Below are 16,507 nucleotides of genomic sequence, written 5' to 3' on the forward strand. Positions count from 1 at the left end.
CGCAGCCCTCCTGGCCCGCTGAGGCTCTCCAGGCCCCGCCCCCAGCCCGCCAGGCCCGACGTCGCCTAGCTCCTTGCAGCCTCTCTCCTTGCACGCCGAGGCGCACGTCTCTGACGCACGGCGCCCTCGGGATGACGCGAAGGCCCTGCCCCGCCCCGGCTCGCCGGCCCCGCCCCCCGCAGCCCATCCAGTGTAGCCCAGAAGCTAGGGCGGCAGCGGCGGCGTCCCGGATCTCGCCGTGGTCACGGTCGGGCGCCCGAGCGGCGGCCCCGGAGCGGCGGTGCGGGCGGCGTCGGCGGGCGATGGTGCGGTGGAGCGAGCGCACGCGGGCGGCCCGGCGGTGGGCATGAAGGAGGATGGAAGGGCAGGACGAAGTGTCGGCGCGGGAGCAGCACTTCCACAGCCAAGTGCGGGAGTCCACGGTGCGTGGCCGCGCGCCGTCCGCAGCCCATTCGCCCCGACCCAGGGCTTGCACCCGTTCGTCCTGCATCCGGGACTCGGAGCCCTGTCCGCCCCTGCGCCCAGGCCTGCATCCCCGACCCACCCCCCGCCCCGCGGCGGCCTCCCCTTCGCCCGCCGCCGGGTCACTGGTGACCCTCGCCACCTGCCTCTCTCTGTCACCTGGGATCCCCATCGCCCGCTTCCCTCGGTCACCTGTGATCCCCATCGCCTCCTTCCCTCGGTCACCTGGGATCCCCATCGCCCGCTTTCCTCCGTCACCTGTGATCCCCATCGCCCGCTTCCCTCGGTCACCTGTGATCCCCATCGCCTCCTTTCCTCGGTCACCTGTGATCCCCATCGCCTCCTTTCCTCGGTCACCTGTGATCCCCATCGCCTCCTTTCCTCGGTCACCTGTGATCCCCATCGCCTCCTTCCCTCGGTCACCTGTGATCCCCATCGCCTCCTTCCCTCGGTCACCTGGGATCCCCATCGCCCGCTTTCCTCCGTCACCTGTGATCCCCATCGCCCGCTCCCCTCGGTCACCTGTGATCCCCATCGCCTCCTTTCCTCGGTCACCTGTGATCCCCATCGCCCACTTCCCTCGGTCTCCTGTGATCCCCATCGCCCGCTTCCCTCGGTCACCTGTGATCCCCATCGCCCGCTTCCCTCGGTCCCCCGTGATCCTCATCGCCCCCTTCCCTCGGTCTCCTGTGATCCCCATCGCCCGCTTTCCTCGGTCACCTGTGATCCCCATCTCCTGCTTCCCTCGGCCCTGTCACCTGCGTCTCCCCTCTTTGTCGGTCCTGGGCGTCGGTTGGTGGACTTGGGTAGCTCCTGGGCTAGCTGAGGCGTCCCCGAGCCGTGGGGTGCTCTGGCAGGCTCCGCCCACGTCCCCACACCTCTCTCTACCCAGTCTTGGCGGCTGGATTCGGAGTTCGAAACCTCCTGAGGAGGGAAGACCGTTCCCCCCAACCCCGCAGGGCTGGATTGGAAGTCCCCTGGGCTGAGAAGTCGCCTCCCCAGGAAGTCTCCACCTGTCCCATCCTATTGCTGCTGGTGGGCTGGGAAGCTGACTTAGCCCCAGGATTCAAACCTTTGACGAGTACCTTCCATGATGCTTTGGAATGTGTTATGATCGGGTTTGTGTGTGTTTTCAGAACTGTAAAACATATTTGAGTTTGTATCCATCCTCTTCAGGCTCACTTCTCTCCCATTCCTTCACTCTTGGTTTGAGGTGAGGGTTTAGAATCACCCAATTTGTGTAGAGTAAAGCGAGATGCAGAAGTTGAGCTAATGGAATTTGGTGTGGCACATTCCAACCATCTCCCCAGCCCAGCTTAATTTTAATATAAAAATTATTTACATGGGAGAGAGAGAGAAAGAAAAAGAGAAAGAGAAAATGGGCTTCCCAGGGCCCCTTGCCACTGCAAAGGAACTCCAGATGCATGCTGTGCATCTGTCTTTTTGTGGCTACTGGGGAATCAAACCCAGACTTATGGGCTTTGCAAGCAAGCACTTTTAACTGCTGAGCCATCTCCTCAGCCCTAATTGTAAATTTTAATTATACCTTAAATACACAGGGAAGGATATGTAATCATAAGTGCATTTTCTTCATCTTTGTAATCCTAGTCCTGGTTAAGAAACAGAATTTTACTACCAACCAGAGGCCTCCCCCCCACCCCTTGTGGTTCCTTTCTGTCCACTAAGAGTAACTGCTACTTTGGCTTCTAACTCAATAGTGTTTGTTTGGTTTTGAACCTTATGCGAATGGAATCTTACCGTGTGTCACCTTCTTGTGTCTCACGTCATTGTTGAGGCACACTCAACCATGTTGTGAAAGTTCTCCGTTTGTGGATATCATCCATTCTCAACTTTGTACTTGTATGACCAGAGCACAACTTTTTTCTTTTTTCCTCTCTGTTCCTCCCTCCCTCCCTTTCTCCCTTTTCCTGTTCTATCCTCTGTATGTTTGTTCCTTCCTTCCTGTCTGTCTTTTTTTTTTTTTTTTCCTTTTGAGGCAGAGTTGCTCTCTAGCCCAAGTGGACTTGGAACTCTGTAGCCCAGGCTGGCCTCAGACTCACAGCAGTCCTCCTTCCTCAGCCTCCCTAGTGCTGGAATTAAGGGCACGAGTCACTATGTCCAGCTACTTTTCTTTTTCTTAATATTTTATTTATTTTTTGAGATACACACACACACACACACACACACACACACACACACACTCACTCACTCACTCACTCTGGATGGGCATGCCAGGTCCTCTGGCTGCTGAAAACTCCAGATGCATGTACCACTTTGTACATCTAGCTTTACCTGGGTACTGGGGAATTGAGCCCCGGTCATTAGGCTTTTCAGGCAAATGCTTTAACCTCTGAGCCATCTCTCCAGCCCCTGTTGTTGAGTTTTCTTTGTAGTCTGTTTTTAGCACTTTTGTCAACAATCGTGGCTGTGGCTGTGTGGGTTTATATATGGATCCTCTGTTATATGCTGTGGTTCTCAGTGCCTGTGTCTAGTTTTTGTGTTAATACCATGTTGTTTTTGTTATACCCTATGGCATTATAAACTATGGCACTGTAATATGACTTGAAATCAGTAATTTTTTTTTCCCTCAGAATTGCTTTAATTATTTGGGATTTTTTGTGCTTCCATATAAATTTTAGGATCTTTCTTAGCATTTCTGTGGTGATTGTTATTGGTATTTTGATGGGGATTGCATTGAATCTAAGATTACTTTTTGCAGTATAGCCACTTCCACAATATTAAATCTGCTTATCCGTAAACACAGAAGGTCTTTATTTTCTAGTGTCTTCAGTTTCTTTACTGAGCGTTTCAAGTTTCCATTGTAGAGGTTTTGCACCTACTTGGTTAGGCTGATTACCAGGATTTCTTTTTTTTTCTGAGGCTATGGTCAATATTATTTAATTTTTTTATTATTTATTTACAAGCAGAGAGAAAGAGAATGAATATGAATGGGCATGACAAGGCCTCTAGCTGCTGCAAATGAACTCCAGATGCATGTGCCACCTTGTGCATCTGGCTTTATGTGGGTATTTGGGAATTCAAACCAGGTCATTAGGCCTTGAGCCAAGCACTTTAACCACTGATCCATCTTTCTAGCCCTATGGTCAATATTTATGATTTTTTTTGATTTTTATTAACATTTTCCATGATTATAAAATATATCCCATGGTAATTCCCTCCCTCCCCACCCCCACACTTTCCCATTTGAAATTCCACTCTCCATCATATTACCTCCCCATTACAACCATTGTAATTACATATATACAATATCAACCTATTAAGTATCCTCCTCCCTTCCTTTCTCTTCCCTTTAAATATTTATGATTTTTTAAAAAATATTTTATTTATTTATTTGACAGAGAAAGAGGGAGAGGGGGAGAAAGAGAGAGAAGAGGAGAGAGAGAGAGAGAATGGGCGCGCCAGGGCCTCCAGCCACGGCAAACTTACTCCAGATGCGTGTGCATCTGGCTAACGTGGGTCCTGGGGAATTGAGCCTCAAACTGGGGTCTTTAGGCTTCACAGGCAAGTGCTTAACCACTCGGCCATCTCTCCAGCCCTTTAAAAAAGTTTTTTCTTTTAAATTTTTTGTTCATTTTTATTTATTTGGCCTTTTATTTTTAATGTGAGAGTGTGAGAGAGAGAGTGAGAGTTGGTGCACCAGGGCCTCCAACTACTGTAATCGACCTTTGGACACGTGTGCCATCTTGTGTGCATGTGCGACCTTGTGGCTTGTGTCACTTCGTGTCATTTTCTGGCTTACATGGGATCTGGAGAGTTGAACATGGGTCCTTAGGCTTTGCAGGCAAGTGGGTTAACTGCTAAGATCTCTCTAGTCCCCTTTCCTAATTTTTAAAACTTTTCTTTCTCTTGCCTGATTGGTGTGGCTAGAAATTTAAATACTGTATTCAATAAAAGTGGAGTGGGCACCCATGTTCCTGATTATAGAGGAAATGCTTTCAATTTTTCAGTTCAGTAAAAAGTTTCCTGTGTTTGTCATATGTGGCCTTCCCTGGGGCGAGATGCGTTCTTTCTATTCCTGGGTTCTTCAGACTTTCATCTTGAAGGGATGTTAAACTTTGTCAAAGGCATTTTTTTTTCCCTCTGTTGAGGTGATTATATTATTTCTGCCCTTGATTCTATTGTGCTGTATTATATTATTCACACTAGCTTGGTCATGGTGTATGATCTTTTTCAATGTGTTGTTAAATTCCATTTGAAAGTATTTTATTGAAAAAAAATTGTGTGTTCATCAGGGAAGCTTTTTTCTTTAAAGTTCTTTTTGAGGATTGGAGAATGGCTTTGCTATTAAGGTGCTTGCCTGCAAAGCCTAAGGCCCAGGTTTGATTCCCCAGAACCCACACAGGCCAGATGCACATGGTGGTGTATGCACCTGGAGTTCGTTTGCAGTGGCTATAGGCCCTGGTGGGCACATTCTCTTCCTCTCATATGAATAAGTATAAAATATTAAAGAAATGACAGTTTTCATGCATATATACATAATGCATTTTATGGTAATTACTTTCTTTTGTTCCTTCCCCCACATTTCCTTCTACCAACCCTCCTTCTTTTCCAAGTAGTCCCTTTCCTGTTTTGATAACATTTTTTGAAACCTCCTCCATTGTTCATGATGACATGTTGATGGGCCTAGTAATTGTGCAGGTCCTGAGGAGGTAATGAAAGCCATTGTAAGGTCACAAATACAATGGTGACCTTGTGTCCAGAAGAAGACAGCGATCGAAAGCACGCCTCTGCTTGGTCCCAGCACTCAGGAGGCTGGGGTAGGAAGTCTGCCATGAGGTCAAGGCCAGTCTGAGACTACAGAGTGAGTTCCAGGAAAAGCAAGCACACAAGAAGCACTGCACCCCATCCTTTCTGCCACCTCTTCTTTGTGCTCCCCAAGCCTTGGAGGGCGTGACAGAGATGCCTCATTAGTGTTGCGCAGCAATCTACTTATTGTCACTTATTGGTACTTTGATGAGTGTTGAGCTTCCCCAGTTGTCACTGCCACTTGCCAAAAGAAGCTTCTCTGATCAGAAGTAAGAGCAGCACTGGTATTTGGGCATGAACATAAATATTTGGAGGACAGTTTAATGGGCACTACATATCTACTTAGCGAAATAACAGTAGTAGATTTGCTCCTAGGGCCTGGGACCTCCCAATTGTGGGCTATTGACTAGGTTTTCAGAACCTGGTATGAATTCTCTCTCATGGAGCAGGCTTCAGATGCCATCAAAGAGCAGTTGGTTACCTCCATAACACACATGCCATTGTTGTACCAGTGGGCACATTTTGCCTGGCTGGTGTGCTGTGTTGCAGGGTCGCTGCCAGGCAAGGCTGTGGATGGCTTTTCTTTCCCAGCAGCCTGCATCGCCCTTTCAGCACTGTGACAACTACCAAGCAGCAAGACGGCTGCCAGCCTAATGCCAGCTGATTTTTCAGTGTCCGGCAACTGAAGCAGGTAATGTCTTCAGCAGTAGGGTTTTGCCATCTAGCTCTGGCGGGAAGCCAAGAGTGCTGGCGATGACTGGGATTTTTTTTCGGGGTGGGGGAATGTCAGGGGTCTTCCTGATCAACAACGCAATGAGAAGCATCCCACCCTGGGTACAGGATTTTCCTGTAATAACCCGTGGCTTCTGAGTGCAGCTTTGTTCCACTGCTACCAGGTACTTTTGCCCAAACTCTCTTTTTAAATTACATTTTAAAATTAGCTAATAAAGTAGGTTTCCATATGACTTACTCATAACGTCTTTAGTTCTGGTTTACCTTCCCCCTACTAACTTCTCTTTTCCCCTCCCCTCTGCTGATCTCACTTATACCTTTCTACCCACACTGTCACATCCTCCCCGGAAGCCCTCTCTTCCCTCTCTGCCTTTCGCTCCTGTCTAGCTTCCTGGCCTCTATTGTGGACTCTTACTCCATCTTCTGTACTGATCCAAAAATTTCAAGTTAGGGTGTACATATGAGAGAGAACATGTGGTCTTTCTGAGCCTGGGTTGTTTTACTTCATAGTATTTCTAGCCTCATCCATTTTCCTGTGAATTTCACATTTTCATTTTCTTTTTTTCCCCTCAATTTTTATTAACATTTTCCACGATTATAAAAAGTATCCCATGGTAGTACCTTCCCTCCCCCCCACATTCCCCTTTGAAATTCCATTCTCCATCATATCCCCTCCCCATCTCAGTCAATCTCTCTTTTATTTTGATGTCATGGTCTTTTCCTCCTCTTATGATGGTCTTGTGTAGGTGGTTTCAGGAACTGTGAGGTCATGGATATCCAGGCCATTTTGTGTCTGGAGGGAGCACGTTGTACGGAGTCCTACCCTTCCTTTGGCTCTTGCATTCTTTCTGCCACCTCTTCTGCATTAGATCCTGAGCCTTGGAAGGTGTGATTGAGATGTTACTCAGTACTCCAGTCACTTCTTTCCAGCACTATGATACCTTCTGAGTCTTTCCAAGGTCACTGCCATATGAAAAGAGAAGATTCTCTACCCAAAATGAGAGTAGCATTAATGTAAGGGTATAAATTAAGGGAAGTGCTTACTGGGTAGTTTGATAAGCATAGTATATACATTTTTCCAGACATCAGCAGATGTTACACCCCTTGGGCTCATAACTACCCCTGTTATAAGTTTTCAGTATCAGGGATGTGTTTCCCCCCATGGAGTGGGCCTCCAGTCCAATTAGAGGGCAGTTGGTTTCCACCATGATAGATGTGCCACTATTATACCCATTGGCTCGTTTGGCCTGGCTGGCCAATTATAAGGCATGCAGTGTCCACTGTTGAGTATCTTAACTGGTGGTATCTCTTTCTCCCATTGAACTACATGTAGAATGGCTTCTTCCAGCTTTCTTTCAGCTGGTCTACATGGAGGAGGTTATCAGTTTAGTTCCAGCAGGATTTCTCAGTGGTCTTGCAGGCCAGGTATGTGAAGTCTTCAGCAATAGGGTCTTACCATCGATTCCTGGTGGGAAACCAAGGGCCTCGGCAATGGCCTATAATGTTTTGGGGGCTCAGGGACCTCCCTGGCCAACAACTCACTAGAGGTATCCCGTCCCTGGCACTGAAAATGTTCTTTTTTTTTTTTTTTCCAGAAAGGCCAAATACTTCTTTAATAGGTCAGGGGTGTTTTTTTGTTGACATACCACATCAATTTAAATATTATCACATAAAGCATGGTGGACAAAATAAATTTTGCTTCATAATTAGAAAAACTCACAATAAAACCTGCCAAGAAAAACAAAAAAAGGCCATTTTGAAAATAAATATAGTCCATGCTAAAAGTAGTATAAAATGAAACCAGAAGTCTTCAAACAGAAAACATTTTCATCCTAGTATTTTCTCACTTTAAATGCTTCCTAAAATCGAGGAGACTTAAATTCAAGGGTTGCTGAGTTGTTCTGATTTGGCTCTGTTGAAAGAGGCAATATGAAGTATTAAAAATGGAACCACCTTGGTTTAAGCACATTACACTGAATCCACTGATCACATCCTGAAGGCTCATGCTATGAAGCTCCAAGTGACTTTTGAGTAAAAAACGTTTTAATCTTTCTTGTGGTTTTACAATCCATTGTAAAGTATCCTTTAAACAATTAGCTTAAACTGGGCGTGGTGACACAGGCCTTTAATCCCAGCATTAAGGAGGCAGAGGTAGGAAGCTCACTGTGAGTTCGAGGCCACCCTGAGACTACATAGTGAATTCCAGTTCAGCCTGGACCAGACTGAGACCCTACCTTGAAAAAACAAAAACAAACAAAAAAGCATAAAACTGCATCAAACACACATACTTTCTTTGAGAAAGGCTCTCACTTTCTAGACTAGTTTGGCCTCAAACTTGTAACAATCCTCCTACCTCAGTGCTGGGATTACAGATATGAATCACTACACATAGCCACACATGCTAAAATCCTCAAGTATGTTGTTCACTTAGAAATTACTATACAAAGAATATAATTTACCCTTTGGTATCTGTTTTTTTCACCACTATTGTCCTTGGATTCATTTTCTTTAACATCTGTTTTTTTTTTTTTTTTTTTTTGGTCCTTTGTTTCTTTCTTATCTTCTTCAATCCTAACTTTCTTTGCCCCTCTGAACATTTTCTAACAACGATCTATGGCTCCTGAGTGTTCCATTGTCCGAATCCAGAGGATTCCATATGATTTATTTGCATCCTCTTAGATTTTGATTAGCCCTCCCTCTACCTTTCCTTTACTCAATCTCTTCCCCTGACCTCACTTTGGGCCTTTTCTTTATAGCTGAATAAAACTTAATTGTGTGAACGTACCACATCTTCATTATCCATTCATGTACTGATGAACATCTAGGCTGATTCCATGTCCAAGCTATTGTGTCTAGAGCAGCAATAAACATGTATGGGCAAGAGTTTGTCTAGTAAGGTGTAGGGTATGTGCCCAGGAGTGTTATAGCTGGGTCACATGGTAGACGTACTTTTAGCTGGTAGACAAGATTCCACATTGATTTCCACAATGCCTGCCTCAATTTACATTTTCATAAACAGCAAATACAGGTTCTTTTTTCCCCCACACCCTCATCTGCTTTCTAGTCTTTTGATTTGCTGATAGCCATTCTGACTGGAGTAAGATGCAATCTCAAAGTAGTTTTGATTTGTGTTTCCCTGATGGCTAAAGACGGTGAACACTTTAAAAAATATTGGCCATTTGCATCTTTTCTTTTGAAAACTTGGTTTAGTTCTATAGGCTATTAAGAAGTAATTTAAGGGGCTTGATAGATGGCTTAGTGGTTAAGGCACTTGCCTGCAAAATCTAAGGACCCGTGTTTGACTTTATAGATCCCACATAAACCAGATACACAAAGGTGAGGCAAACACAAGGTTACACAGGCCCACTAGGTGGTGCAAGCATCTGGAGTTTGATTGTAGTGGCTGAGGCCCTGGCATACCAATTCTCTTTCTTTCTAAAATAAAAAAAAAATTAGGACTGGAGAGATTGCTTAGCAGTTAAGGTTGCCTGATAAGCCTAAGGACCCAGGTTCGATTCCACAGGCCCCACGTAAGCTAGATGCACAGGGTGGTGCATGCATCTAGAGTTTGTTTGCAGTGGCTGGAGGCCTTGGCACACCCATTCTATCTGCCCCCCCCTCCCCAATAAATAATTAAAATATTAAAAATCATTTGTTTAGGAGAAGAGACAGTATGGGCATGCCAGGGCCTCTTCTTAATGCAAAGGAATTCCAGATGCAAGTGCCATTTTGTGCTTCTGGCTTTATATGGGTACTGGGGAGCTGAACCCAGGCTGACAGGCTTTGCAAGCCAAGCCCCCTTAAACTGTTGAGGCATCTTCCTAGACTGCAAAAGCCTTTTAATTTCATGAGGTTCCATTTGTTGTCCTTATTTCCTGAGCAAGTGGAGTTATTCAGAAAGCTCTCACCTGTGCCTATGTGTTGAAGTGCTGCTGCTTTTTCTTGGAGCAGTTTGAGTTCAGGTCTGATGTTAAAGTTTTTAATTCATTTGGAGTCCATGCTTCTGCATGGAGAGAGAGAGAGAGAAGGATCTAGTTTCATTCTTCTACATATAGATGCCCAGTTTCCCAAGGACCATTTGTCAAAGAGGCTGTCTTTTCTCTTGTATTTTCTGGCATTTTTGTTGACTGGAGGGCTGCAGTACTATCTGGATTCTGGATCTTCTATTCCATTCCCTTGATCTACATGTGTATTTTTGTACAGGTACTAGTTTGTTTTTGCTATTACGGATCTGTAATGTAACGTGAAATCTGTCATAATTGAAAGAGAATTTCCATGATAAATACAGGCTAAAGGAGCATGTGACCACTAAGGCAGCTCTATAGAAAATACTTCAGGCTGAAGGAACCCTTTGGACTGAAGAGAAGGGGAAGCACAACATGAGACCACAGGAGAGACTCAAACATGGTTGAAAACAGCAAATGCAGGAAAGGAATAGAGCAGTACCAAACATTCACACCAACAGCAGTGACGGGGATTGAAGCCTACCTTCACCCCCCCTGCAAGTACGTGGCTCCAGTTCCTGAATAAGTGGGACAGACTAGCGTCATGGATCGAAACCCTTCTGATTGCTGCCTCTAAAACCTCACCTCTCCACACACGACAGATACACTACCTGAGGACGAAAGCGTGGGAAGTGGTGCTTCAAGCGAATGGACCTAAGAAGCAAGCAGATGTCGCTGTTCTGATACCTGACAGGATGTGTTTCAACATTAGCCAGAAATCCGGGCTGGCGCTTGTTGACTTTCAGTGCTTGAAACATATCACTCCAAGGTCTGCCAGTCTTCAAGGTTTCTGTTGAGAAATCTGTTGCTGATCTCATAGATCTGTCTCGATAGGTGACTAGGTGCTTCCCTCAAAATAGGGTTTTTGGTCTGTGCATTTAGTAGTTTTATTATAGTATAGGCCTGGCCAGTTAGCTCAGTTAGGTGGAGCTCGGTGGTGGTAGTTATTATAGTGTGACAAGGGGAGACTGCTTTCTGACCTTGTCTGTTTGGTGTTTTATTTTTTCAAGGTAGCGTCTCACTCTGGCTCAGGCTGACCTGGAATTCACTGTGGAGTCGCAGGGTGGCCTTGAACTCACGGCGATCCTCCTACCTCTGCCTCCTGGAGTGCTGGAATTAAAAGCATGTGCCACCACGCCTGGCTCTGCTTGGTGCTATAAATGCTTCTTATGGCTGTATTGGCATCTTTCCCTATTGGGAATTCTTTTCTTTTGTTTGTTGGAAATGCGTATTATGCCTTTAAGCTGAAACACCTTTCCTTCCATGTGCAGGATTCTTAGATTTGACATCCTCACACTTCCTTCTTCATGTAGCCTTCATGGTTTCACATGGGTGTTGGTATGTTGAGTTCTCATTTTTATTTGTTTCAAAAGACTTTTTTTTTTTAAACCTTTGTCTTAATTTCTTTCTTTTTTTAAATTTTTATTTATTTATTTGAGAGCGACAGACACAGAGAGAAAGACAGATAGAGGGGGAGAGAGAGAGAGAGAGAGAATGGGCGCGTCAGGGCTTCCAGCCTCTGCAAACGAACTCCAGACGCGTGCGCCCCCTTGTGCATCTGGCTAACATGGGACCTGGGGAACCGAGCCTCGAACCGGGGTCCTTAGGCTTCACAGGCGAGTGCTTAACTGCTAAGCCATCTCTCCAGCCCTTAATTTCTTCTTTAACCAGAAGTATTCAAGAGGTCACTTTGGTTTCCATGTAGTTATACAATTTCTGGAGTTTCACTTGATAAATTTATGATTTATTCCATTGTGGTTAGAGAATATACATGCTGCAACTTTGATATTTTTTTTTTTTGCATTTATTGACAATTGCTCTATGGTTGGTACCAGAGAATGTTCCATGTACTTATGAGAAGAATGTGTTTTTTGCAGTTCTTGAATGAAATGGTCTATAAATATGTAAGTTTTAAAGTATATTTTTAGTCTACAGAATAGTTTAGCCCTATGTTTTTAAAATATATTTATTTGCAAGAGAGATGGAGATGATAGAGAAGGAGGGGAAGCGGGTGGAGAGAGAAAATGAGAAAATAGCTGGGTATGGTGGTGCATGCCTTTAATCCCAGCACTTGGGAAACAGAGGTAGGAGGATTACTGTGACTATGAGTTCAAGGCCATCTTGAATCTATGTAGTGAATTCCAGGTCAGCCTGGGCTAGAGTGAAACCCAACCTCCAAAAACCAAAAAAAGAAAGAGAGAGAGAAAAAATAAATGGTCACACTGAGGCCTTGAACTCCAGACACATGCACCACTTTATGCATCTGGCTTTATGTGGGTACTGGGGAATCGAACCTGGGCCAGTATGCTTTGCAAGTAACTGCCTTTAACCACTGACCCATCCCTCCAGCCCCATGCCCTGCTTTTTCTTTGTTGATTTATTTATTTTTTTGGTTTGGATGACCTTTCTATTGATGAAAGTAGAGTTTTGAGGTTGTATTAGACTTTATCTTTCATTTAGACCTAATATTGTTTGTTTTATACAATTGGGTAATAAGGCATTGAGTTTATATATATTCTTTGTTATTTTATCTTGTTGAATTGATCCCGTTATCAATATATGGTGACCTTATTTGTCTTGATATAAATGTATTTATTTGAGAGAAAATGAGAATGGGCATGCCAAGGCCTCTTGACCCTACAAATGAACTCCAGACACATGTGCCATTTTGTGTACCTGGCTTTATGTGGGTACTGGAGAATTGAACCTAGGCTGTCAAGCTTTGCAAGCAAGTGCCTTTAACTGCTGAACCATATATCCAGCTCTTGATAGAGTTTTGACTTAGTTTGTCTGATTTGAGTATAAGGTTGCTTTTGGTTTCTCTTTCAGTTTGTGTGTGTGTTTTAAATGTTTATTTTTATTTATTTATTTATTTGAGAGCAACAGACACAGAGAGAAAGAGGCAGAGATTGAGAGAGAGAGAGAGAGAGAGAGGGAGGGAGAAAGAAAGAAAGAAAAAGAAAGAGAGAATGGGCGTGTCAGGGCCTCCAGCCACTGCAAACGAACTCCTGATGCATGTGCTCACTTGTGCTAGACTAACGATCTACCAGTGAGCTATTGTCCCATCTCTGGAACATGGCTTTCTTATATGGGGCAGGCTCACTAGCTACTCTGGGCCCTGTGTACCTGGTGGTGGCTATGAGGCGCCTGTCAGTTCCTACAACTTGTATGGGGGTAGGACTGCTCTGACCAGTGAATGTGAGCTATGACTGTTTCATTAGCCAAGGTGGGGTGCCCATCGATTTCTTTCTTTCTTTTTTTTTTTTATAAAGAGTAGGTTTTTAAATATTTTTTTAATATTTTTATTTATTTATTTGAGAGTGACAGAGAGAGAAAGAGGCAGATAGAGAGAGACAGAATGGGCGTGCCAGGGCCTCCAGCCACTGCAAACAAACTCCAGATGCGTGCGCCCCCTTGTGTGTCTGGCTAATGTGGGTCCTGGGGAATCGAGCCTCAAACTGGAGTCCTTAGGCTTCACAGGCAAGCGCTTAACCGCTAAGCCATTTCTCCAGCCCCCCATTGATTTCTTAGGGCCTCCACAGTGAGCCAGGTGAGTATGCCACAGCGTGCCTGGTTTGGGTTAGGGTTCTGTCAGTGTACAAGAGCAGTTACATTGAGTTAATTTTTGGGAAGCATGTGCATGGATGTCCAGTTGTTCCAACATCACTTCTGTTGTGGTCAGGTCCACATTGCTGCCATAAATCACCCAACCAAGAGCAGCTTGTGGGAAAAAGTGGTTTATTTTGGCTTACAGGCTTGAGGGGAAGCTCCATAATGGCAAGGGAAAACAATGGCATGAGCAGAGGGTGAACATCACCCCCTGGCCAATATAAGGTAGACGATAGCAACAGGAGAATGTACCAAACACTGGCAAGGGGACACTGGCTATAACACCCATAAGCCTGCCCCCAACAATACACTGCCTCCAGGAGGTGTTAATTACCAAATCTCCATCATCTGGGAACCTAGCATTCAGAACACCTAAATTTATGGGGCCACCTGAATCAAACCACCACAACTTCTAAGAAAAGGGATTTTGCAGGGCATGGTGGCATACAACTTGAATCCCAGCACTTGAGAGGCCAAGGTAGGAGGATTGCTGTGAGTGCAAGGTCAGCCTGAGACTAATTTAAGGTCAGCCTAGGCTAGAACAAGGCCCTACCTTGAAAAACAAAAACAACAACAACAACAGTTTTCTCCCCATTGTATTGCCTTTGTACTTGTGAAAGATCACCTAAGCTGTATTTATGTGGGCATATTTCTGGCTTTCTTGTTTTGTTGTGTTTCACTAATCAGTATTTGTCTGTCACCTCACTACTACCACCCGCCTCGTTACTTCAGCTTATGAGCTGTCTGGAGTCTGGGTGGTGTCAGACCTCTGCTCTTTTCTTCAGCACTGTGCTGACTATTGTGAGTGTTTCGTCTTTCCATACAGACTTCAGAACTGATTTGCTGGTGTCTCTAAAATAACTTGCTGGAATTTTGCCATATTTAAAAAATTCATTGATTTACTGCTGGGCATATCCCATATCCTGGCTATCAAGAATGATACTGTAGTAAACATGGATTTGCAGGTGTCTTATATGCCAACTTCATTTCCTTTGAGTGTATACCCAGGAGTGGTATAGCTAAATGTCACGTGAAACTTTTTCCCTGAGGAGATGTGAACACACATCTGTTCACCCCAGCTAGGGTACAGATGGCAGACCAGAGCATGATTACACTGATACCAGTGTTGGTGAACCAGTGAGTTCACTGAGATTACTTTATAGAACAGGGTGAGGGGTTGCTTCCAGGGTTCCTCACTGAGCCCAGAGCTCACCCAGTAGGGCTAGACAAGATAGCCAGAAAGCAAGCCACGGGGTCCACTGGTCTCCTCTCACCAGTGCTGGGGTTACAGATGCATGCTCCCCACATTCCCTGGTCAGAACTTCTGTCCTCCCGTCACCCCTGGTCAGAACTTCTGTCCTCCAGTCACCCCTGGTCAGAACTTCTGTCCTCCAGTCATCCTTGGTTAGAACTTCTCTTGTCTTCCTTGGTCAGGTGCTTTTGCAGCAGCTGCTTTTCTGTCTTAAGCTCATTTGACTGACAGCCCTCTCCTTTTGCCCTGCCCTTGGCTTCACTTTCCCCCATCTTAGGTTTCATGACAGTCACTTTATTTTTTGTTATCCTAAGACAGTGCTTCTCGACTGTCATCAGAGATTCAGGCGGGGTTTGATGATGCAGCTGATGCTTCGCCTGAGTCAGGAGAGAGGTGGTTACAGGAACAGGGAAACCAGGGAAAGGCAAGGCGGAACCCTCGTGGAGGGCGGAGCATCACTGACAGAGGCTGTGTGCAGAGGTCAAGGTGAGCTGGGAAGTATAATTTGGCTGTGAGGTCATCGGTTCCATTACCAGGGTCCTTTGAGTTGCCTGGTGTGAAGTCAGATTAGTGGTTGGAAGAATGAGCGAATGATGACAAGGAAGCAGCGTGCTGAAAGACAGGCTGTTATTTTGAAGCACTTTGTGGGAGAAAGGGGTCGTGGTGGGACTGAAAGTGACTGGGCTGTGGGTTAGTGTCATCAGGCAGGAGTGTCCTGGGACCGTGCGTCTCAGGGTCACGTGGTGGGTTTTATGGTTTTGTTGGGCTGCAGATGTTGCTGAGAGCTGTAGCTGGGCTTATCTGGAACCTTGAAGGCCATTTGCTCCTTTGTTCCTGTTATACTTCTCTACTTCTGTTATTCTCCACTTACTTAACCCACTCTCCAGATAGAATTCTGATTTGGTAAATTGCTCCTGTTGCTCTTAGGAAAGAGGAGAAAAGGCCCCAATCAGTACGTGTCTACCACACAGCCACCTGCCACTGAGCTCAGCGTTCCGCACCCTCCCCAAGATTGGGGACACCGCCGTGAGGAGTGGACATTGGCTGAACCGCAGCGATGACAAGGGCGGCGGGCAGCGCTGGCCGCTGGGGAGCTGTGAGACGAGAGGAGACAGGACATGCAGGCATCCGGGTGCAGGATGAGACCGAGGCAGGAATGGGGGAGCAAGAATTGGAGGTGCAGATGAGTGGAGCCCACCGTCCTCTCCCACCTGCCGGATGAATTTTCCGTCACTCCCCCAGCTTTCCAGTTCCTCAGCAGTACTCCATTCTCTCTGCCAGTTTTGTCTGTTGGATTATTCATCCTACCTCTGTGAACGTTCTCGTCTTTTAAAAAGACTTCTTGCCTCGCATTCTCCTTTTCTTGCCCCTCTGACAACCCGCGGAAAGAACTCTGCTTGCCTTTCTTTCTCCAATTCTTCCTGAGCGCACTTCTGTCAGGCTTTTGTCTTCACTTGAGAAAAAGTTTGTCAAGGTTGCTGTGACTCCTGTGGTGCCAAACCCAGTTGTCAACACGCTGTTCTCATCTTGCTTGGCCTGTCAGTCGTATGTGGCACTGTTGATAATTCCCTTTTCCTTCACGTGGCTCTGGAGCTGCCCAGGCTCCTGGGGTCTGCGCCTTTGCTCACTGCTCCCTCTTGGGTGGCCTCTGTGAGCCCCGGCTCTGCCCACAGACCTTTGG

The 16,507-nt window shown here is 45.8% G+C and overlaps 1 protein-coding gene across 1 annotated transcript in view; it reads left to right on the forward strand.

Annotated features, from left to right (window-relative positions):
* The first annotated feature begins 291 nt into the window (after positions 1–291).
* Lmbr1 (limb development membrane protein 1) overlaps positions 292–16,507 on the forward strand; it is a 141,271-nt gene continuing 125,055 nt past the window's right edge. Inside the window, exon 1 of the mRNA XM_045160611.1 lies at positions 292–422. Within this exon, the coding sequence (XP_045016546.1) occupies positions 357–422 (66 nt within the window). The 5' untranslated portion in view covers positions 292–356. The remainder of the gene's footprint in view (positions 423–16,507) is intronic.

The sequence above is a fragment of the Jaculus jaculus genome, chromosome 10 (assembly GCF_020740685.1).
Source record: "Jaculus jaculus isolate mJacJac1 chromosome 10, mJacJac1.mat.Y.cur, whole genome shotgun sequence".
NCBI classification, from domain to species: domain Eukaryota; kingdom Metazoa; phylum Chordata; class Mammalia; order Rodentia; family Dipodidae; genus Jaculus; species Jaculus jaculus.